Below are 23,310 nucleotides of genomic sequence, written 5' to 3' on the forward strand. Positions count from 1 at the left end.
CGTCGAAAGTCGCATCCTTGTGAGGTCAAGGGCCTTCGGGAAAACAAAGCCTGGCAGCGTGCAACACACAGAACGACCCTGCTGGCAGCGGCGACTAGCCTGACGATGCCCCAGCTGGGCGCGCTTGCAATGTTTCTGGTTACAGCTCCCCCACATGTCCGCGGACTATAGCGGCGCACATACGATAGGGCCACGCGCTCAAGTACCCCAACACGCAGAGACCGGATGAGCACAACGACTCCGACGCAGCCTAATTGAGCGCGCCTGTTCGTCAAGGCCTGGCCACGGAGCACGACCCAGAGCAGCTAGAGGAGGTCCCACGCTCTGCAGCCGGCTCCGATTTCCACCAGCGCTGGCATCTATTTCCGAGGGGCGGTGTGTGAGCAGAAGATGGCCCGGCCGGCTGAGTCGCGGAGGCTCTGCTTCCACGTTTTCGACGAGGTCACCTTAACCACTGTCAAACAAGGCGATCCGAGCGGTTAAGCGGCTGGAAATAAGCGTCAGGCCGCTTCGTGGGCGGACGCCCGAACGGTGCGACGCCCCAAGACGCCCCTGCGCCCCACGCGCCCCTGCGCTAACCACCGACGGCGCGCCCGTGAGAAGCCACGGGGGCTTTAACTGGAACGCGTGACGCACGCTGGAAAAGGCAGAAAGAAAACAGCTCGGCGGCGGCACCGGCGACGCGCTCTTTACCCAAAGACTCTCGGGCGGTGGCAGCGGCGGCAGCCAAGCGCGAACACCCTCACCCCACCAACCCCTCCCGCCCCTCACCCCCTCTGCGGCGACGCACTCGGGAACCGGCCCAACCAGTTCGAGCGTCACTCCACAAAGGCCTGCGCTAGGGCCACACGGAGACGTGCCTCCCGAACCCCCGTCGGCGCACGCGAGACGTCATTGGCAGCCGAGTCCTTCTTCTCCATGTGCGAGGACGGATCCAGCTAATCCTGCTGCTGCCTTCCCAAATCCCGTCCCCGCTTCGGCCGGCACGGCACGCAGTTGGCGGCTCCCGAACAGACGAGAGACGCGCAACACCAGCAGCGGCAGGCGACGGACGCATCAGCTGCGCGGGCCCTTGCGGGATTACGACGACCAATGCGTGCCCAGGATATCGGCTGTGCCCGACGAGTACGCTGAAGAGGACGTGTCCCACGGCGTTCCACCTGCGGCGAACAACGCGAGGATGTGCCTCAGTGCCGCGCGAAGCGGTGGTCGCCGTTGTCTGACAGTCCGGCTAACGAAGCGCCTTCTTGTGGAGTACCACTGAGGACCCACGAAGGATCGATCACTTTACACGAGACACGGTAAGTCCAACGCCTTCGGGGCTACCTGGCCGGCACTCGGCCGAGCCAGACCACGGGCTCCTCCTCGCATTAAAAGCTCCACCATTGTGCTACTGATGTTTCGGTGTTTACCAGCTGGAGGTCCGTCCGGGCCAAGGCGGTCCTGGACAGCGGGTGACGTCACACTCGCGGTATTCTCCGAGAGGAAAGGGGTACGTGCGGCGTTTCTGACAGCGGCGACTGCGCCGCCGACAAAAGAAAAAAAAAAGTTTTGTGTCACTTGCGAAAGCGTCGGTGGCTGCACTAACACGCACCAGACGGTCGCTCGTATAAGCGACAGAAAAACGAGCAGCGAAAGGGCGCAAACGCTATCTGGACGTTGCTCAACGGACCAGCAAGGCCACTTCACGCATGCGACGCCGCTGAATAGCGCCAGGCTAGCTTTCTTTCCTGCCGCCGCCGCAGCGTCATTGTTGCGCCGCTGGTATGTTTCTCCGAACTCGCCCTCTCGTTACCGGCGAAAAGAATGAAGAGAAAAAAAAAGCAGTCATAACGCGCGCGCTCGGTGCCTGCATGCCGAACGAACATTCCGTCGTTGTCGGGGGCACCATGCAGGAGCACGCGCGTCTTCCCACACGCGACCCGCCGCGGCCACATCCGCGCAGCAAAAAAAAGTATAAAGATCCCTGAAGAAGCGTATGGCACTAGCGCTCCTACGTGTGTGTGTGTGTGGGGGGGGGGGGGGGGGGTGCTTTTTCTCGCGTGTTTTTCGAGGTCCCCTCCCTGAATCCCAGTAGTCACTGTGCGAGCAGCAGCGATGCGGGGTCGTTCACAGCATCGCGAAGCCGTGGGCGTCGGCGCCGAAAAGAAACGCCGTCCTCGCCCACACGCTCAACCCTGACCTCGCGTTCAAGTCGTTAACGCGGATGAATCAGGCGCTGTTAGCTGGTGACGCGGCGTGTTTAAAAAAAAAAGATCGTGACTCTTCAAGTGTCTTTAGAGACGACAGGCACTGACATATCGTTGTTCTCTTCGTTATCGTTGGTGCCTCATTTTCGGTGACATTATCGGCACAAAAGACAGGTTTTAGTTTGGTTGTGCGGGGGGTTTGCGACTCGGGATATGCCGGGACGCCGTAGTGGAGGTCTTTGGATGATCTGGAACTCCTGGGGTTCTTTAGCGAGCACTGACATCTCACCTCACAGTACACGGAACTCTAGCAGTTCGCCTCCATCGAAATGCGACCATCGCGGCCGGGATCCAACCCACGTCTTTCGGGTTGGCAGCCCAGCACCATAACCTTGGACTAAGTCAACGCGTCTGCTATAGGCACAAAAGACACAGACGCAGACGAGAGAACCCTGCTGCCAACGCTCAGCAATTAGATACCTGAAAGTCCCTTTTAACTTCATTTTCAATTCTGCGGTCCGCGCGTTTCCCGTTGATCATTAAAGTCACGGGCATTTCCTAACCAGACTACAGCTTTCTCGTACAAAGCTCGACTTGCCAGCACAAGTATGAACAGGCGTGCTTATATAGAGCGAACGATATCGCTCCGCCCCGACTGCGCCGACGCGGTGCGCAGTTCCAGAACGGCGGCGGGAATGCGAGGAATCTCTCCCTTCCCGTCACGCCGAACGGCTCTACTTGTCCGCGTGTGCGTGCGCGCAGCCTTGCGTACATAATCAAATGCCCGAACAGTGGCGAGGAAAACGGAGTACGAAGAAACGACGGCGAATGCGCAGAGCACGCGCTTCCCGCAACAAGCGGTCGGCAGACTTTTTGTTATTATTCCGCACGCACGCTTCGCAGAAAACTTTTTCGCTTTCCCGTAAACGCTGCCGATAATAACCCCCCGCTTTCAAGGCGCTGTCGACCTTCGCAGGCCGCACAACCCAACTGGTTATTTGTGCCCGGCGGGGACATTGCGCCAATGAAGAGCTCGATGCAGGCGAATGATTCGAACCGGTTACCGCGAGCAATACGGTGTTTGTGCAGGGAAAACAGCGGTAAATAGTACGCTCGCCAGCACCACTTGATGACGGTTCGGCTTTTTAGCTGGAACAGCCAACCGGGTCCGCAGCGACACTCCCTTGAATGTGCTCACCGGTGGCTCAATGTTTCTGCCAAACACGATGACGTTCGTTCGATACCACCCATACATATACAAAACATATAACTAGTACGAAAGCTCTCGCTCGCTCTGACTTTTCAGTGGTGGTTAGCTGAAACCCCGAGTAATCCAGACAAGTTAGACGTCATCAGCTATACGACGCCTGTACAGCATAGAGCGAGCGTTACCTACCCCAAGAGGATTTAGCGAAGGAAGTATACAGTCGTGAGAAATATGAGCGGGAACGAACTTTTAACACAAAATTGGGAATTTGCAGGTTTTTTTTGCTTTTGTTGTCATTTCTTTCGATGCCCAGTGCTCATTGCGCTGACATTTTTATTGATTTCTTGAACTGTATAATCATAAACCCATTTCTTTTGTTCTTGTAGATACTGACTCTGTAACTCGACGCATTATATTGACCACTGTGCTCTGCTACGAATCTCCGCCCCCCTCCCCTAATGTAATGCCCTAACCTAAGGGCCTTTAAGGGTGAACAAATTATGATGGGTGGTGATTTCTCCACTAAATTTCAGAATGACTTCTCGGTATTATACGCAAAGAGGAAAAGTAGTTAGAAAACAGAAAAAAACTGTGTGCGTCATGCATAACTATGGAGTAGTCAATAATTACATGCTCAAACTGTTCCCCGTCATACTGCTCGCGACTGTACACCGCTCGCAGCTTTCCTTTGTTTCGCTGCGCGCGACGCGGTCACGGTTCGCACCACCACCAGCGTCGCGGGAAGCGGAACCATGCGCCGCGTGCGCGCAATCTAGGCGAAACGCGAGCACACCGTGACGCGATGCCGGAACAACGTATCGGCGGCGACACGACGCGGCGCCGCCAACCGCTTGTGTGAAACGCCGCTCGCGATGACGGCTAAAATGAGGGGCACGCGAGAAGGCGCTCACAACCTAAAGTTCGGCCGCACTGCATGCTACAGCTTTAGAGCGTGGTAGACGCCCCCAATTAGCCTCCTTTTCTTTTTTCCTTCTCGCTCGAATTTTCCCCGAGGGAACGAAAGAAGGAAAATACTAAAGGAATGTCGAAGTCCTCATGCCGCCCCAGGCTCAATACCAGCACAGTCGAGATAGCTGTAGCCGCAGGGGACGAGGAACGGTGCCTATATCGAGGCGGAATGCTTACGACGCACCGACAAGATTTTTCCTTTAAAAACAATGTTGAAAGAGAGGGAGAAAGACTCGGGGGAAAAACCAGTCATTGGCAGCGTTAACTGCCAGAAGTGTGACGCACGAAATTTTTGACGCGCGACATAAATCAAACTTATGTCAGGACGAAAAAGGTGCGGAACGCGTCAGAACTGTCAAGTACAAGCATAGATATTAAGTACATCAACCCATGGCAAAATCTTTTGACACTAGCAGCGCACAATCACGCACAAAAAAGGGAAATTCAACAGCCACTGACACCGGTTATGCCACTCCGAGGCACAAGAGAGTAGGAGGTTGTAGAGCTCAGTCCTTTTTCGGGGGACTAACTCAGTTGCCACAATCATTAGACCCAAGAGACAAATTACGATTGGATCCTCAGCCACAATTACTCTGCCTGCGGATCAACTGATCGCCGCGAGAACCAATTAAATGCTGCAGTTAGTCCCATTTTACTGGGCTCTTTTTTTCTTCTTTTTTTGCGGCTTCCAGTGCACGCTCTCCTGCATCTTTGCTGCACGGAGGAAATAGCGGACACCTAGCAACAAACAAGACAATCAGGCTATGGACCACGTAGACCCTGTTTGTTTAGGAAATAATGCGAGTTACAGGGTTTCGGACAAACCTGGTCCTGAAAAAAGAAACATATCAAGACGCGCCGACATGCATACCACAGTCCCCCGCCACACTGGCCAGGAAAACGAGCGATTCCGAATAAGCACCGTTACGTGCCAACAACTTCCCGACTGCCGCGCCACGCCGAGGAGCCGCCAGCGGTGGCCGGAAACTATATAACCAGTGACGCGCACCATACACTGAGCTCAGTGCACGTTAAGGATCCCCGGGTTGCCGAAATTATTCCGGAGCCCTCTACTACGGCACCTCTTTCTTCCTTTCTTCTTTCACTCCCTCCTTTATGCCTTCCCTTACGGGCGCGGTTCGGGTGTCCAACGATATATGAGACAGATACTGCGCCATTTCCTTTTCCCCAAAACCAATTATTATTATTATTATTATTATTATTATTATTATTATTATTATTATTATTATTATTATTATTATTATTACACTGACTGCGCCCGAACGCAGTCGACCCGCGCAACTAAACCGTGAACACCCTGCCGAAGAGGATAGAGAAACTCCCTTTTCCTCAAAGCGTACACGCTGGCGCAGCCGCGCAGTTCGGACACAACGAAGGGACTCTGAAAGGAGCGGGAGGAATAAATGTACAGGAGAAGCGCCTTTACAGCGCAGGCAACTCCGTAAAGGCTTCAAAGATGGCGAGAGAGACTGCAACCCGGCGCAAAACCACAGCGATGCGCATGCCCGCGGTACTCGATATACATACGAACGCAGCGGCCCGAATCGCCCCGATTCTTCGGCGGCGTATACAACTCGCGGACCCCGAAACTAGGCCGGCTGGCCACGCCATCAGCTACCGCTTTATTTGTACGGGACCCAGACCGTTACGGTATACATCTGCGCCGGCCACTGCAAAGTAACGGAAACGTCGAAACATGCGCTCGTCCAAAGCCGGAGTATTGAGCTGCGGGCGTTTGCACAAATGTACATAGACAAGCGAAAGTACGAAGCAAGTTGTATAACCGCACATCCCTCTCTTTCTTTGCTTTCGTATGATTGACTCACAGCTGAAAAACACCTGCGAAGGTGCGCGATGGTCAATCCGGTAAACTTGGACCACCTGCAGCTGGTTTCACTTGCGCCCAAGTCTCATCGTTCTCGCCTTTCGCCCTCAACGGGAATCGAACCCACTACATTAGCACGCTCACCAGCAGAGAGACACAGACGCTGGAGCACCGCTGCCTATACAGAGAGGCAGACTATATACGATGCCTTATTTATACAGCGTACTCGACCCTGCAGTGGCCTGTCACAAAGGGAAGTCGGTCGTTGATCGGGTATAATTTGAATTAACTTCAAAAGTGGGAACGGCACTCTGCCTGGATTCACTCTTTCTTTTTTTTTCTGCTCAACTCGCCACTCCATGCCGGAGTAAAGGAGAAAACTAGCCGTGCTGCAGCGTCAGGCAGTGCGCAAGAAATACCGAGTGTCAGCGGAGTTTAAAGCCGCGTGGCTTCTCAGGCGCACAGGACACGCGGGACGAGGCAAAAAAGGCTTTGGGCGCCTCGAGGAAAACGACGGAGCAGTCGCCGCGCCACTTTTAAACTGTAAAGCGCACGTACTACACACGCGCGCACAAGGCGGAATGCCATAAGCTCACTGCACATACAAGCAGCCGCGCCTGTACAAAAGGGGAAAGAAGACCCGGCTGGGTTCATGCTCCACACGCGTCCCTTCTTTTTCTGAAACCCGCCAACCTGTCCTTGGACTGCGCTGAGCAAACAAGTCTCGGAATGCATGTGGCTCAGTTTATTCTAATCCGACACGGAAAGCGACAACTCATCACGGCTGCTCTCTGTCTCTGTCGCCGGTGTGGCTGGCACTCTCGCTGCATATATTAAGGACTCCGTGCTATACTAAAGAAGAATTCTGAACCGTGCGCACGTTTGCACGCACAAGCGAAGACGCCTGCATGTAATTACCGACTGGAAACAGAGCCAGTTACGACCGGGCGACTGACACTGACATTTTACGGCGCACGTATGCAGGTAGCAGGAAACGAAAACAATGGACAACAACAAAAAAGGAACCCCTGCACACTCGCACACACGGCTAAAAAAATCCAGCGCGTGCTGCCAAGTTGGCGCGAACGGTCACCGCTGGTTACAGGCTCGCCTCCACCGAAATTCCGCCGCCGCGGCCGGGATCAAACCCGAGTGCGAACTTGAGACCAATAGCCGACGAACGCCAAAGCTAATGACCCCACGCAGCGGACCTGTAATGGAAAAAGCCACGCACTCATAGCAATGATAAAAGTGCCTCACGTTTTATCTATCTCTTTCTAGATAGCAAAGCTGCGGGCAAGAAAACTGACTCCTTAATCTCAGTGTGCCTATGATGGGCTGTTAATTATCTGCCTCCTCCTGTAATCAGAGACGCCACGAAAATCTCTCCCGCGGGAGAAGCGCACATTACTCGAGTGCTGTTAAAGCCCGTGCGACAAGAACATCGCCTCCAATGGCATGACAGATGCCCTGGCGGCCAAGTGCTACGCTATAGATGGCACAAAGAGGTAGACAGCAGCGCTGTTTTTATTTGAGATTACAGTGAGGGTATCGCGCTGACCTGCACGCACCAACAAAGCCGTCTAGTTCAGCTCTGCAGGCCCGTAATCACGACAACCGGACCGAGTCGGGTCTTAGCCACCGCACACTCGCGCAAAGGAAAAAGGAGGACGACACCCGTTGCACCGCGACCGCTTGTCCGTGCAACCACCGTACGATGGAGCTAGCGATTTCGAAGCGCGGATGAAAAGCGGGAGAGATCTGGCGGCGAAACCATCGCGACGCTTTCTCAACCGCCTAGGAGCGCGCGCGCCAGGGAGAGAGGGGAAGACTCGATATGAAGCCAGCAATCTCAAAAACTGGGTCATACACGAAGCGGTGTATACGCGGATCGGCGCAGAAACATCCCCCACAACCCAGGGCGAGTTATTTTCGACGAAGACGACATCCCCATCAGACAACGGGCGAGCGCGACGGTTCACCCATATCGCGTCGGGGGAGGTTGGGTATACGACTCCACTGAGTACACACTTTCAAGGGAGAGAGAGAGAGGCCGGCTGGAACAGACGAGGAGGGGGCTTATGTTGCACGTATAATGCCCGGGCTAATAAGAGGGAGAGGAGGCAAAGGTGCCGGGGCCGACCATTGTCGTCGCGGCGCGGGTCATCTGAGCTGCAGCGGAGAGACCATCGAGGCCACGTCCACGCGCCAGGCACAGCCGTCGCCGGAGAGGACCGCCGTGCAAACGACGGCGGCGGAGATGCCACAACGCACAAATTGCGGCCGCGTAGCCTGCCGGCCAGACCCCCTGTCTGCACTAACCCCCCCCCCCCCCCCCCCCGGGCCAGCATGCACGCACACCGACGACGACCACGAGAACGCTATGGCAGCCGAGCGTTGAAATCGCCGCAGAGAATCGGACGATGCGACGGGACGATTATTTCCGCGTGTACGCACAACGGAAAGGCGGGAGGAGGGGTGGGGGGGGCGTTCGCTGACCCGTTGCGATTGCAGTAGCCGCCGGCCCCATAAGAGGACACGCTGGACAGAACACGAGACAGAGACTGGAAGAGCGCATAGCCGCAGCGAATGCTTTGTAACTTGCTGCACCGACCAGAGACGGACGACACTCAGTCACGGACGCGCATTAAAACCCGAACGTCGCCGTCACATCAGAACGTCCGCTCGCACGCACATGCAGCGCAAAAGAAACCGAGTTAACAAAATGTGACCCCCCGAAGCACAGTTCAGTTTCAAGGGACGCCGTAATGGTGCGCCGCGGACTGGTACTAACCGGCTACAGTCACTGGAAGAGCGTTGGGAAAACTTTTGTAGAGCGTACAACAACCCACTCGAGGACGAATATGCCGGTACAGACGGCGTGCCCACCAAAGTGCGGTCGCACTGAATGTGATGTCCCCGAGTGACCGACGACACCGCGAAGAAGTTAGACAACGCGCGAACATTCACAGAGCAGCAGGAGAGCGAAAAACAGTACGCACGCTCTCCGCACATTCTATGCACCGTCCTCCATTCCAGATGAACGAAAACTAAACTCGCAAGCTCTCCTGCGAAGACGCTGTTTACACCCAACGAAGGCGCGGCACCTCCCACGACCTTGAGTCTACTCTGGAGGTGCCGCGCTTGGAACCAACGCCGCGTCCCATACGTATACGACCACGTGACACGGATTATGTCCCCCCTCCCCGGCAATTAGTGCGCGTGGAACCGACTTTCGGGTATCACGCGAAATGCGTCGCTGAGAGAGAAAAAAAAAAGGTACTAGTTCACCGGTGAGAACTGCCGCAAATTCGCCGGAATATAGAGTTCTGCTCAACGGAATGTCGTCACAATAAACACACAAGAGAAGCACGTTGCTGGCAGCTGGGGGACGACAAGTTGACGAGGAGCGGCGGGCGAGCGTTCCGCGCGCGCGAATGACCCCGAACGTTCGCGCGATGGAATGCAAGCACAATGGCACGCATCCAGCGGGGAGCCAATTCACGCGGACACCACCGTTCGCGCGTACTGCGCTACAGGTATTTATATGTACGTGGGTCTCCCGGGAACCTTCATTTTATTTCTGGAGGCTCGGCACGCACCCGTCGTCCTTTATCTGATGGACATTCGACAGGCGCCGCCGAAACACACACGGCGCGTTCCTTCATCGTCCTTCGCGCAGCGCGTGCTGCCCTACATAACTGGAAAACGGCGACCGGCAAGTGCCAAGCGGCGGCAGCAGCAACTCGGGCGACTTTTAACAAGAAGGAGGGAGCGACAGGCTCTCCTCCTAGCACGGGCGCTGTGGAAACAGGATTGTTCGCTTCTCTTTTGTCTTTCTTTCTCCGCCGGTGTGGGCAGGCACGAGACTGGGTGCAGTCGGTGCAGCGACCGGTTCATGTCGGCGAGCTGAGGACGGCCGTGCACCGGACCGTGCCCAGCACGCGATCGCGCGTGGAACGGCTCTCACATTTGGACGAAGCCGCCCCCGCCACTTATAATACTCTCGCGTCGCTAAAAAAGTTGAGCGTAAGGAAATCTACAACGAGCTAGACTAGGCGTGGTACCTGAAAAACGCCTCTCCGACTGGCCGGCGCCGACCGCGGGACGGCCAATCACAACGGCAAACTAACGAAGGCAGTTCAGTCAAGGGCTCCTGACAATCACGAACCTTTCGGACGTGCTTACACCGTCGCGAATGAGAACCCCGATTGGCTGACGCCGCCTTTAAAACTCTTATCAGCGCTGCGCGGCTTCAAAAGACACTGGGCTTGTATAGCGGAGTGTGTGTGCATGGTATGTCTATAGTCGCGAAGCGCGCGCGCGCCAAAGAGCCGCCGAAGCAACAGGTGATGCGAGCTGGGAACGCGGGCACTCGCGCACAGACACGGTGGCGGAAGTGAGCCGCGGAATCCCTTTTTTTTTTCTTTTCTGGGTCGCGGCCTATTATTGCCGGCGCGAAACAGGCCAGCCGGTGGAAGAGGGAGGCTGCCTGCTTATGTGCGCGTTCAGTCAGTCGGTGCGGTGCGGGACGCGTGAAAAGTCAAACAATAGAAATGGAATGTGTTACGCAAGGCAAAGAAGGGGGGGGGGGGGGGGGGGCAAGAACCGGGGTGGAAGAACGGAACAAGACTAGCGGGAATGAGACGCTTGTCTCAGTACAACCGAAACAGCAGGGGGAGTGGGAGACACGGGGAAGGGGCGACGGAAACGGGGCTGGGCGTCCGCATAGCGGCGTCATCCTCCCTCCTCGTGGCCACTCGTCACGGACTGCGGAGGAAGGCACTCGTGTAATGGAGGCCGGCAAATTTTTCTCCCGACAGTCAATGATCCCGGTCGCCGGGAGCGGGCGGTGCCTGACACGGCGCTGACTCCAGCGAGCGCGCACCAGAGACACACAGGAATGCGTGCGAGTTGGGCGTGTTTGTACAAGTGGCCAACGCCAACTGAGTCAACTCCGCCGTCCCCGTTCACCTGATCGCGTGGGGAGAGGCTTTCTTCGTTCTTGGTGTTTCGCGTCGCCGGCACCAGCGGTTTTCAAAAAAAGATGCACGACCACCGACCGCTGCTGCGGACGCTGTCCCGTGGCCCGGAGCTGCGCGACACGCAACGCACATGAGCGAGACGACGTAGCCGAACGTGTGAGTGAGCGAGCGAGGCGTTAGAATCCGCGGGAATTCCACATTTCGCGCTTCTTTGATGAACGTTACAAAAAGAAAGGTGGTGGGAGAGAAAGAGAGGTAGAGAAATACGAAATGACGAAACACAAAGTGTCAACAGCGGCAGTGTATGACACCTGATCTGGATAGCAGTCCGTTTGGAACCGAGGGTCATGCATTATTTCATCATCATCATCATCATCATTTATTAACCCTTAAGGGTCCCGTCAGGGACATTACTTGCGCCATAAGCAGTGATGCAGGACAGGGCCAAGTAAGCATTGAACACGAAACAAAGAAATCCTTCGCACAGAATTCGTCCGCACGGAATTTTGCAGTTTCAGTAGAACCATTCACTAGAGCAGATATATATATATATATATATATATATATATATATATATATATATATATATATATATATATATATATATATATATATATATATATATACATACACACGACGAAAGACGAACTGTAACTGGAAAGGTGTGCAAAAATTGGCAGCCATGAAAGGAAACAGCCGTAAACCTTGTTGAAAGCAGCGACGCTATAAAACGCGCACCACTAGCCACACAACATGCGACCATTGCAACGATTAACTCGAGTCGCGGTCAACCACTTTCGTAGTAACGGGATTTCGCTGTAGTACGCTCGTAAACTGCGCCTAATACGCGTCGGAGGTTTGGAAATCGGTGGCATGGTGCCCCATTTAACGAGATCAATTCAGAGGAGCGGCCCCAAGGTTCGCAGTTATCAGAACCCGGACATAATCAGATGGCCGCCGTAGTCGCGCGTCAAAAAAAAAAAAGGGGGGGGGGGGGTCGATAGCTCTTACTGGGGCCCAGGTAACCTGCGTTGCCCCCCCCCCCCCCCCCCCACCGCTATAGGTCTATAAAAAACAAAAAAAAAAGTCAGCACAGGCGCACCCGCTCTGTTTGTCAGTACATCTCTATGTACCTCATAGAGAAATGTTTGTTGCCATACGACGTGTGCGTTTACACAGACACGAGAATTTGCGTTCAGTGAAATGCATAGACTTAAAATTAACTTACGGCTAAGACTAACAATACGGGCCCGTCCAGCACAGAATATCGAATAATAATAATTGTTTTTTTGGGGAAAGGAAATGACGCAGTATCTGTCTCATATATCATTGGACACCTGAACCGCGCCATAAGGGGAGGGGAAGGAGGGAGTACGCTTCAGTTTCTTTCAGGCGCAGGAGTTACAGAACCCCCCCCCCCCCCCCCCCAACCACCCTTTTCCGTTACCCAGCCTTTACTGCACACTATTTTCGTTTCATACCGTAGAAGCGGCACAGGCCTAATATAAAACGGCAAGCGTTTTCATTTTATTTTATTTTTATTTTTTTACGTTTATTTTTTTACGGAATGCGTAGGCGGCCTTCATTAGGCTGGCGTAAAATTGAAATCCACTACGCTCCAAGTTCGGGAAGCAAAAGGAACTCGGGGCCATTTTCCAACAATGGAGGGAAATAGGGCGCGACATCGCCAATATCGGAAGCAGACAAAGCAACCTCCCTCTACTACAGATTCATATCGAAGCTGACGGTCACGAAGCCTTCGCCATGGCGACAACACGAAATGAGACTTGCATGGCTGCCAAGATGCCAGAAATAGAAGCCGCCGTCGCCCGGGAAACCATTCACCCGGTTATATGCGCTTTAGTGCTGAAGGCAGACGTTCCATGAGACTACATCTGCATTTTTTTCTGCGCTCAACATAGAGTAGGAAGGCTCACACACAGAGAGCCACGAAGTCGAAACAGTACTTGTTTTTTTTTTTCGCATGGATTGATGGAAGAGTTAATGTTAGTGAGCGCTACATGCCGATTCAGTGCTATGAATTTCCCGTGATATAAATGATCAGTCATTCCAGAAAACAAGTAGCGGAATTCGGAAGATTAACCAGCAAGATATCCTCTCCCCCCTCCTCTTTTCATTTTCATGTGCCACCTCATCTGGTACGTTGAAAAATGCCAAGGAACGTTGTCCTAAAATACCTGCCTATGCGTGGGACAGATAAATAAGCGTAATGATGGGATACTACGCTTCTCGGAAATGTGCGGGTTCCATGCCCTGCCATGACCTTAGCGATCGGGACGACCGCGTGGAGGTGATCCCAGATGTCGTAACCCTGCCAGAACGTGCTTTGCGATTTGCCCGCTAGGGCACCGGCGTGAAAAAGGAAAAAATAAAACGTGCTCGCACGAGTGCGCGTCACAATAACGTTCGCCGTATTAGAATACTGGTTTTCCTCGCACAAACAGGGGTTTGAAGAAATGCTAATGCGATCCTACGGTACCTGTTCGCACGGCAGTCACTGCCCAAGGCCACTGCGCGAGCTATGAAAATTTTTGAGAGAGCCAAAGGCGCAACATGATCTCCGGTGCGTGGCACGACGACTGCTCCGACCACGTGGAAAGTGACACACCTGTGATAAAAACAAAATTCACGGGTTCTCAAAGATACAAGGCGCAGGGGTGGACAGGTTGTTGTTGTTGTTATCCTCATACTACGGCACACGCCCACACAGGGGGATTGGCCAAGAATTGGGTGGCACAGGACGAAGAACGAACACGGACACGGCGCCTCTTCCTTCGTCCTGTCTACTTTTGCGCCTTGTATCATCGAGTCATGCACCAACTGGCCCAACAGTCGATTCTTCTGAAAATTAACAGGGACGCCTAATTATTTGCGTGTCGGCAATGCGACAGCATTACAAGCGGTCGACGCCTTCACCGGAAGTGACGTCACTTCCGATCTGGTGCCGTCGCTTGCCTCCAGCGAATGAGAATTATCCGGCCTGGTGACGTCACTCCCCTCCAGCCAATGGGAGTCATCCGGTCTGGCGACGTCACTTCTCTCCAGCCAATGGGCGAACTTTTGTGAGCGACGACACATTTTCCCGATGAGGCTTTTAATGCTGTGTCGCATTCGCAAAAATCGTCGTACGCCATTACAGCTAAGTTTGGACTGCGGCCAGAACCAGGAGCACACCGTATACATCGTCCGAGATGTCGCGACGCGTCGTGAAAGCTAACGCAAGAAGAGTGAGACGGGCACTTAAGCTTTGAAACGGGCGCCCAAGGACCCGGAACGGGCAGGGCACACACTTTTATTCGCAAAAAAGCTGAGGGGGGGTCGGGGTGTGTTTCGCCATTCCGCCGCGCGCTGGAAGGGAAAGAACCCTTCTTATGCGTCCACCATGGGGCTGTTTCCTCCTCCGGCTCCTAATGGTTACGCAGAGACTCGCACGCAATTTCTTTCTCGTGACAAGCGCGTCCCGGCGCTCCTAATGGCTCGCTCGCACAAGGGAGAAGCAACAAACGCCGAAGGATGTAAGGCGCAGTCGTGGTCCCACGGGGCGGGAGGCTTTCGCTTCCCGGGCCCTGAATTTCATCGCCAGTGCGCGTTCCCTGACGCATGCGCAGTCGCTAGTACACCTGGAACAGCGACATTACCCAACACAGTTATTCAACGAGGCAGCGTACGCCTGCGCAGCCATTTGAGTCGTACGTGCGGCAGACAGTATACCCGCCGATACAGACAAAAAAAAATCGCTTGGTAAAAAGCCTGGCATTGTGAGAAGTAAACTTTGACAGCGCCTATAGCAACGCTCCAAGGCTCTCGTGCACGGCCCGTTACACAGGCCCAATTATCGGTCACATCTACATGAGTCAGCAGCTATCCGTCATTTTTTTTTCTTCTTTTAAAGCATGGTAGTACCGTCGCCGAGCCTGCAAACAGTGAAAACTTAACGCAAGATGCAATCCTTGAGCTATCGAGGAAGCGGTTTGTCCTAAGGAATGCTTTTAATCTATCTCCATTAGTTCATAAAGAACTGAGGCGAAACGCTTAATACACCTCTCTACTTTGTGATGTCAGTACACGTTAATAGAACACCAGGTGGTCTTAATCAACAGCCCTCCACTACGGCGCCTCTTTCTGTCTACCTTCTTTCACCTTACCTCGTCGGTGCGCGGTTGAGGTGTCCACAGAGAACTGAGACAGCTATATACTACGCCCCTCCTTCCTCATAACCACTTAATTTGTTTCATAACCGGGGTATACACAGCTGCCACGCGAAGGGCTTGTCCTTTTCTGAGGCCAGAGCGCTCGCCCCTCACTGGCATACGAGACGCGTCGCACCTCGTCCCGCCGAGAGGCACGCATCGTCCGTCACGTGGTGCGGCAGCGGCATGCATGCACGCAAGCAAGCAGCTCCCAACGAGCGACCGTCAAAACGTGAGGAGGGTCAGGGCGGCGATCGGCTCTGCCGCCCGAGGGCAAGTCGACGCGAATCCGGTTGGACTGCGAAGCGGCCTTGCGGCCGGCGCGGTCATCAAGCTCATGATGCCGTGTAGCCGCTCCTGCCGCCGCCACCGGTTGCGGCATCCTGCAGCTACCGATCATGACCGGGTGTATAAGACACCCGGGCAACGAGGAAGCCATGTTGCGACGGAGGCATCCGCACGTATGCATGCTGACTGATATTTCGGTGCACGCTGATGAATCCCGGCTATATGTCATAGCAGTTAATCCGGAGCCCTAGACGGCTACGAGGCGCCGGAGCGCGAACAAGTGACGTCGCAGTTATCCTCCTAAAAAAGCTACGCTTTGGCTACGACGGCCGTAACAGTGGAGATACATTGCGCTGAAGAATCCTCGCTAGTAATAATTGGTTTTTTGGGGAAAGGAAATGGCGCAGTATCTGTCTCATATATCGTTGGACACCTGAACCGCGCCGTAAGGGAAGGGATAAAGGAGGGAGTGAAAGAGGAAAGGAAGAAGAAGGTGCCGTAGTGGAGGGCTCCGGAATAATTTCGACCACCTGGGGATCTTTAACGTGCACTGACATCCCACAGCACACGGGCGCCTTCGCCTTTTTTCCTCCATAAAAACGCAGCCGCCGCGGTCGGGTTCGAACCCGGGAGCTCCGGATCAGTAGTCGAGCGCCCTAACCACTGAGCCACCGCGACGGGTCCCTCGCTAGCACAGCAATCATTTCGGAGCCCCAGACAACTAGCTCTTCGTAGCCGTCGTCTCAAGTTTTTGCCTAAAGAGAACAAAGAACACGATCCACGCGCAGAACAGACGCACAATTAGCGAGACAGGGAAACGGCAACTATTTTACCTCGACTCGTTAGCGTAATTATCCTGCTCACGTTTTGGCGATGTCAACGGCACAATTCTTGTCACTGCGCACAGCGACTGCGCTCCCACGCGCAGCATGTTTGAACAGCGAGTAAGAGTGCGCAGCAGGGCTGTTTATTAACAGTAACGCGCGCACAGCTGCAACAACGCGTAACGAGACTGAGCGCGGAATACTGTCCCACCGTGGGAAGCTTCCCCCCCGTGTACTGTCTACACAGCCGTCGCGGTTTTTTTTTTTGTTTATTTAGCGCCGCGCTTAGTTACACGCGTTCCTCTTAAATAAGAAGCGAGAACAAAGCGTCGGGGAAAATAGAAAAAAAATAAACACGAATCCGTAAAACGAAGCTGTGCAGCGGAGCATATACGTATGTATACGCGTCTCGCACTGAATTAGCATAAAGAGAGACAAAGCCACCGCGCGACTGCCCGGCTGACGCCGTAATTACAAGGTGCTCTGATGCGAGAACGCTCACGCGAGCGAAGCGGAATCATAATCCCGCTCATGAGCGAACGAGCGCCAGCGTATATGCTTGCAAGGAGAATGGGTTCTTGAAGAAAGGAAATGGTCCAGTATATGTCTCACATATATCGGCGGACACCCGAACCGCGACGTAAGCGAAGGGATAAAGGAGGGAGTGAAAGAAGAAAGGAAGAAAGAGGTGACGCAGCGGAGGGCTCCGGAGTAATTTCGACCACCCGGGGATCTTTAACGTGCACCGACATCGCACAGCACACGGGCGCCTTTTGCGTTTCGCCTCCATCGAAACGCGGCCGCGCCGCGGTCGGGTTCGAAACCGGGTACTCCGGCTCAGTAGCCGAGCGAGAATGGGTTCGTTCGCGTACGCATATGTGCAAGCAAGTTTCGGAATTCCGTCGTGCCAATGATCCGTGCCGTCGAATTCGTTTAGATAGGACGTATACCACAAGCTTAGGGGACAGGATTTGCCCGCCGCTTTTTCCTCCGAGTCACAAAACAGGCACAGCCGTGAAATCGGTGCCAGCAGGCGTGAGTGGCAATCGCCTACACTGGGAAAACGCGTGCGTCAGAGCGGGTCAAGCCCAGATCGACAGGTATAATCACACAACTCCTTCCAGGAAGCAGCGTGACCGTTGTCGCCCCTCTTGTACGGCGGCGAGGCACAGCACGGAATACCTGCACATCTCCCGCGGTTGCGTGCGGGCAAAAAAAAAAAAAAACAACGCCGCTTCCTGTGGCTCGAAATATTGGGCCGCGCAGGCAACGGCGCTGTATACCCAGGTCAGTACAGCGGAGTAAACAGCACACTTCAGATGAAAGTCAAAAACTGTACCCCGACAGATCCAGTCGCGGTATACAGCTTCCAAGCGGCCAAAGCTTCAAATTCGTCTCAAGGGGAATAATCGGCGTTCCATGAGGGCATGCATTCTTGATGCCATTCGGAAGGCAGCACGCTCTTCTTGCAGTCTTCCAGCAGCAACATTAGTTACGGGACCCGAGGCGATAGAAGAACCAGACTTATTTTAAAAAAAATTTACGGAGTCGTGAGTATTTAAGAGTTTAGTGAAGGTGGTACCGCATACCCACCGCGTGGAGCGCGCAGACTATCTGCGATGCGCACCAGAAAGATCCCGCACAGACGCATGGATTCACGCCATATGAAGCAACGAAAAAAAGCTTCGGCAGCAGCAGGAGGGGAACAAGCCCGACGAGTGGGCCAGGGAATCCCGTAAGTCTGTAACACTCCTGGCAGTCTCCCAGCGATGTCGCCGCCCCAAGCCACGCGCAGGTCAGTGGGTTAGGCGACGACGTGAACGCGACGACGCGGATTTTCGGTAGCGCCCCTCGCACACTGCTTCTCCTGGCGGGCAGCTCAGTGGTTGCCTCCTGTGCGTCTTGCGCTTAGCCGCTGGCTCCGTCGTCCTACCGGCTCTCTAAGCACCCTTTGTCTTCACGGCGAGTAAGAAGAAGACAAGAAAGAGAGGGGGAGGGAGGGAGGGAGGGAGGGGGAGATGGGAGACTATCGGACGCCCCAGAAAAGAGAGACCCCGCAGCAGCAAAAGAAACACACAAGACGAGACGCGCGAGCGGTATACGCGTCGCATCGGGCTCATCACACCTCTCTTGGGCGCCCACGGCGGCAGGGGTGGCGGCAGCGCTGGGACTAGGAAGGCCCCGATGACCCGGTTCTCGGGAGCCCACGACGACCGCGGAAAAGGACGCGCGCGCAGTCTGTGTTGAGTGAATCCTCCATGGTGCGCCGAGCGGTATGTCATGGCAGATTTTTTTTTTCTCGGAGTTGGCTTCGGTTTTTGGGGAAAGGAAATTGCGCAGTAATTCCCTCACATATCTCGGTGGACACCCGAACCGCGCCGCAAGAGAAGGGAGGAAGGTCCAAGACAGTTTCAGGGGACACACGAAGCCAGAGACGTGTGCCACCAGCGGAAAACTGTCCTTGGTGTTTCCCCGCGGCCCCACTGCGCGTTTGCCGCGGCGAGCGGCAACGTCGTCGCAACCATTCCGATTCTCGACTCGAGAAACGCGAGGCGAAAAAGCAGCTCGCCGCGCCGTCGGAATACCAAAACGGTGGAGAGAAATACACTGAGGGATCAGAAACGAGAGAAGCGAGTCACGCACAGCCTCTCGCGAGAATACGGGCCGCGTTCGCGGAAATCCCGCACGAAGCAACCGCGATTAATCGGCGGGGCGCGCGACGAGGCAGCAGCCAAAGAGGTGTATACACCTGGAAAACGCCCAGAAGGATTCGCACGTATTACACGCCCACCCGCTCATACAAACCACACGAGCCACGGCTTTTCAATTCGCTCGCTTCGAGTACACTTCCCCGCCATCGACAACAAACCTCTCCTCCGTCACGCACCCCACATTCTTCCTGCCCCCCCCCCCCCCCCCCTTCTCGAAACTGCACAAATCGTTCAATGCTTCTACTACCGGCTCGGTGCGGCGAAGTTGCGCGTCTTCAGAGGCACGAGCCGCCTCTGACCAGCACAATGCTGGCAGCGGGCCAGCTCGTCTGCATCGGGAAACCAAGGCGCCCGCGCGCATCGTAAATACTCTCGGTCACATTAACGTTTACACCATAATCGGCGCCGCCGCCGCGAGGTCGCGCTGTTTAACAGAACGAACTACGATGGGCGAGTGAACTCGACGCTTGCTTTTCATTTGGCAAAGCGCGGCTCTTGCCACGGCTGGGGCCAGACGCAACCGGAAACCCCGCCGCTCTGAATACGGATAAGCGCGGTTCGAGGCATCGCGCTAAAGAAAAAAAAAAGAGAATTGATAATAGCCAGCCGACAAGCGTCAGCGCCGCCAAAACAAAACCACATCTTTGGAGCACTTCTCGGTGAGAAGCAAGAAATCGGAGAGATGCCAAAGCCAAAGCACTCTGAGAACCCGCTGGATTACAAAACAGCGAGAGACGCAGTGTCAAAAGGGTAAAACACGCCCTGCTTTTATGACTGCATGAACGCGAAAGACATGGAAACGAAACAGACTCGGATGATTGGTTTATGATTTATGCGAGTTTAACGTCCCAAAGCGACTCGGGGTATGAGGGGGCGCCGTAGTGGAGGGCTCCGGAAATTTCAACCACCTGGTGTTCTTTAGCGTGCACTGACATCGCACAGTACACGGGCCTCTAGCGTTCCGCCTCCATCAGAATTCCACCCCCGTGGCCGGGATCGAACCCGCGGTCTTTCGCTTGCCATAACCACCGAGCCACCGCGGCGGCACCAGAAAGCAAGTTGCGCGCGTATTTTCAAAGAAAGTGCAACTGGACCCTTCTCCTCTCCTTCGTCGCCAACTCCTTGTTGACGCCTGAAAAAGACACCGCTCAGAGCAAGGTCAAAGACGTTTCACAACGGCGCGACGATACGAAATCGCTCGGCCAGCGGCTCCGAGGCCGCTATCGTTCCAGCGCGAACTCGGCACGTGCATGCTGACAGGCGGCCTGCGAGATGAGAGACTATCTTCGCAGCTACACACGCGCAGAAGTCCACGAGTCTCGAAGACGTACGGTGCGGAACGGATGGACCCGCACCGCTGCCGACTCCACGTCGTCCGTCACCGCAAACGAAAACAAGGCGAGCGCCGAATGTTATTCTCACTTTTTGTCTTGCTTATTATAATGGCGAGCACGCATGAGCTGCATTTTTATCCGAGGGCTGCATACACTCTAAAGAGGATTACGCCTACGTGGGAGTAAAAAATGGGAGTAATCTATACTCCATCCCAGTAGTTCCTCGCGGCACTAACAAATCTGTGATGAGTGCACACGCACCGCTCTGGCGCTGCGAGCAGACGACACGCAGCCGACGAGGCCCGGAAGAACTCTTGACTGGCTAAGGAGGCCTCTGCCTTTGGCAGCGCTGCAAGTTAGTTATGGGATGGAATATAACCTCTAGCATACTCCCCTTTATAAACTAGTGCACTAGAGGTCAACTTACTCCCTTTTTACTCCTTTCTGTTTAGAGTGCATGAGTGCGAACGACAGTTCTGAAAGCCGCGCGTGTTCTGTAAGAGCCGGAGTAGACAAGCCTGGAACAGAGGGCGCTGTGACCCGGGCATTACATGCGAGTGTGACGGATCCTGCAAAGGTAGCTAGAGCTGACTGCGGCGTGCTCAAACAATTCCTCCAATGATGCAAGCGTACGCAGTCATTGTTAGCCTGGATGTTCGTTGATAAGCCGTTTGGCAAGAATGCCTCGCTGCAAGACTCGGACGACGTTCACGTAATTGTCGTCTGCAAGAACTACACAAACTGCGCTGCACGGTTATGGACCTAATTAGGAAAGAAAGTGGCCATTAGTAACCTAGGTGCTATGGCAACATTCATGTCTCCATCACTCTCTCTCTCTCTCTCTCTCTCTATATATATATATATATATATATATATATATATATATATATATATATATATATATATATATATATATATATATATATATATATATATAAAGCGTGGCTTCAAGCAGCACACAGTGGGCCCAGCGCAAACAACTTAAGATGGCGAGAAATAGAGACGCACCTCCAGCCATAGAATGCAAAGAGGCGCTGCAAATGTTCAGCCTCTGACGCTACGTGGAAGTGTCCGTCAACTTGTCCAACTTCAAGAAAGGACAACGACATAATAGAGCACGAAAACCGTTCGTTTGACCACCTGACGAGCAAGAAATGCTGCCCCGCCACAAATCTCGACAGGGCACGTCCACCTTTTCGTCCAGGTCAAAAATAGAAAAAAGCCATCCACAGACGACAGCCGTCGGGTGGAAACACGCTTTACTGTTCTCGCTCTCATCCGAAAACGCTGCGGGAAATCTTTCTACGACGTCCGCATCGGCAGACAACGCTTGCTTCGCGGTCACGTTAGGTGTACTCTAATGCCCGCGTGCGCCCAAGGCCGCCGTGGAATAGCGCGCTGCCGCCTTCCCCCAAACGTGAAAAGCGGCCGTTTTCAAAGCTCGCGTCCAGCGAGCGCTCCACGGCCAAGAAGACGCGGCCTGCCATCCGCACAGCGCCGTACGAGGCACTGAAGCGGGCAGACCGCACGCCAGTTCTCACCACTACACGGCTATAAGTCTCTTCCCGAGGCCCGCTAGGCAAGAGGAACGATTCGCTTTCCAGGCGGGGCCGCAACCGGCCGTCGTCTCGTACGCGGAACACGTTGGCAGCGCGCCCGCGCCGCAACCATCAAGCCACCGGCGGCGAGTCGTGGAAGTGATGCCCCCAAGGGCGTCGGCGGCCAGACCGTCACATGCGCTCTCGCGATGTGGCTGGTCACATAGTCACCCGCCGGAGTCGACTGCCCCAAGACTTCTCCTTTGGCCACAGGTTGAGCACGCGCGCACTGCCCAGTTTTTCCCGAGCCTCTGGAGAGATCGCGCGACACATCGGATAGCATCCGGAGCCCCAACGGCGACGGGCGGCTTCTGCTGCAGGCCGAGGTAATTTTCGTTCGAGGATGCCACACCACCCCGACAGCGTCCTGCGGAAGTCGTTCGGACCAATCGGTGCCAGGGGCGACTCGGTCAGCGGCGGCGGATGCAGCCGGGCAACGACAACGGACGCGGAGGGTGCCATTAGAAAGACGTCCTGCGGGCTTCACTTACTGATCTTCCCTGCGTCGATTACAGGCTACGGAGCGACGAGTATGGTCGGTCCAAGTACCCAAGAGAGGGGATTTCCCGCTCGAATCTTGCTGATAAGTAGTACGAAAGAGTGAAACTTTACCGCGAACCGCCGCATCTCGGGTGCCGCAGATATTCCCGAAAGAGGGAGGGGGGATCGGGTCGCGGGCTCGCACAACTTGGTTCTTAGCTTTCTGGTCATTAGTACCGACGACTGCTGCCCAAAAGCACGGACGATCCAGCGACGGAATGTGGTCTTCCAGCACGAGCTTAAGACCGGGGGCAAAAGGTCAGGAGTTCCGTGGGTGTCTGGCCAAGACACTGTCCATACATGTCTGCATGCATGCTGGCTGGCGTAAAGTCTAGCGTAAAGCCCTAAGTGATGATTATTGGCGCCCATTTGAAGTTTCTATGCATGATTCTATCTTTCTCTGTTTCCTTACAATACGTCAGTGGCATTTCATTTTAGAGGTCACTTCACATGCGTTCGGCTTCCTCGCAGTAATGGAAACCATGCATGGCAACTGCACACGCTCACTGCTGCCATTGTTCCAGAAAATTTGTTACTACAGTGAAAATATAACAGAAAATATAACTTTGTTTGAACAACCTCCGTATACTCTTACATTTCAGCAGCCT

General features: G+C 54.5%; 2 protein-coding genes across 9 annotated transcripts in view; one reads left to right on the top strand and one right to left on the bottom strand.

Annotated features, from left to right (window-relative positions):
* Positions 1-23,310, bottom strand: part of LOC144128900 (tudor domain-containing protein 3-like) — a 142,054-nt gene that overhangs the window by 62,032 nt on the left and 56,712 nt on the right. The gene's annotated exons all lie outside the window — the stretch shown is intronic.
* The window catches only part of LOC144128898 (uncharacterized), a 46,575-nt gene that overhangs the window by 18,726 nt on the left and 4,539 nt on the right, over positions 1-23,310 (top strand). Inside the window, exon 1 of one of the 6 annotated variants that reach the window (XM_077662683.1) lies at positions 794-1,301. The exons of 2 other annotated variants lie outside the window; for them this stretch is intronic. Coding sequence is in view for 2 of the 4 variants with exons in the window: in XM_077662681.1 (XP_077518807.1) it covers positions 20,574-20,628 (55 nt within the window). In the remaining 2 variants the exon portion in view is untranslated. Of the gene's footprint in view, positions 1-793; positions 1,302-20,495; positions 20,629-21,771; positions 22,489-22,587; positions 22,961-23,310 lie in introns of those variants that run through there. 3 more of the 6 variants (XM_077662681.1, XM_077662685.1, XM_077662682.1) reach the window with 3 other exon arrangements.

This window comes from Amblyomma americanum, chromosome 4 (assembly GCF_052857255.1).
Source record: "Amblyomma americanum isolate KBUSLIRL-KWMA chromosome 4, ASM5285725v1, whole genome shotgun sequence".
Taxonomy (NCBI): Eukaryota; Metazoa; Arthropoda; class Arachnida; order Ixodida; family Ixodidae; genus Amblyomma; species Amblyomma americanum.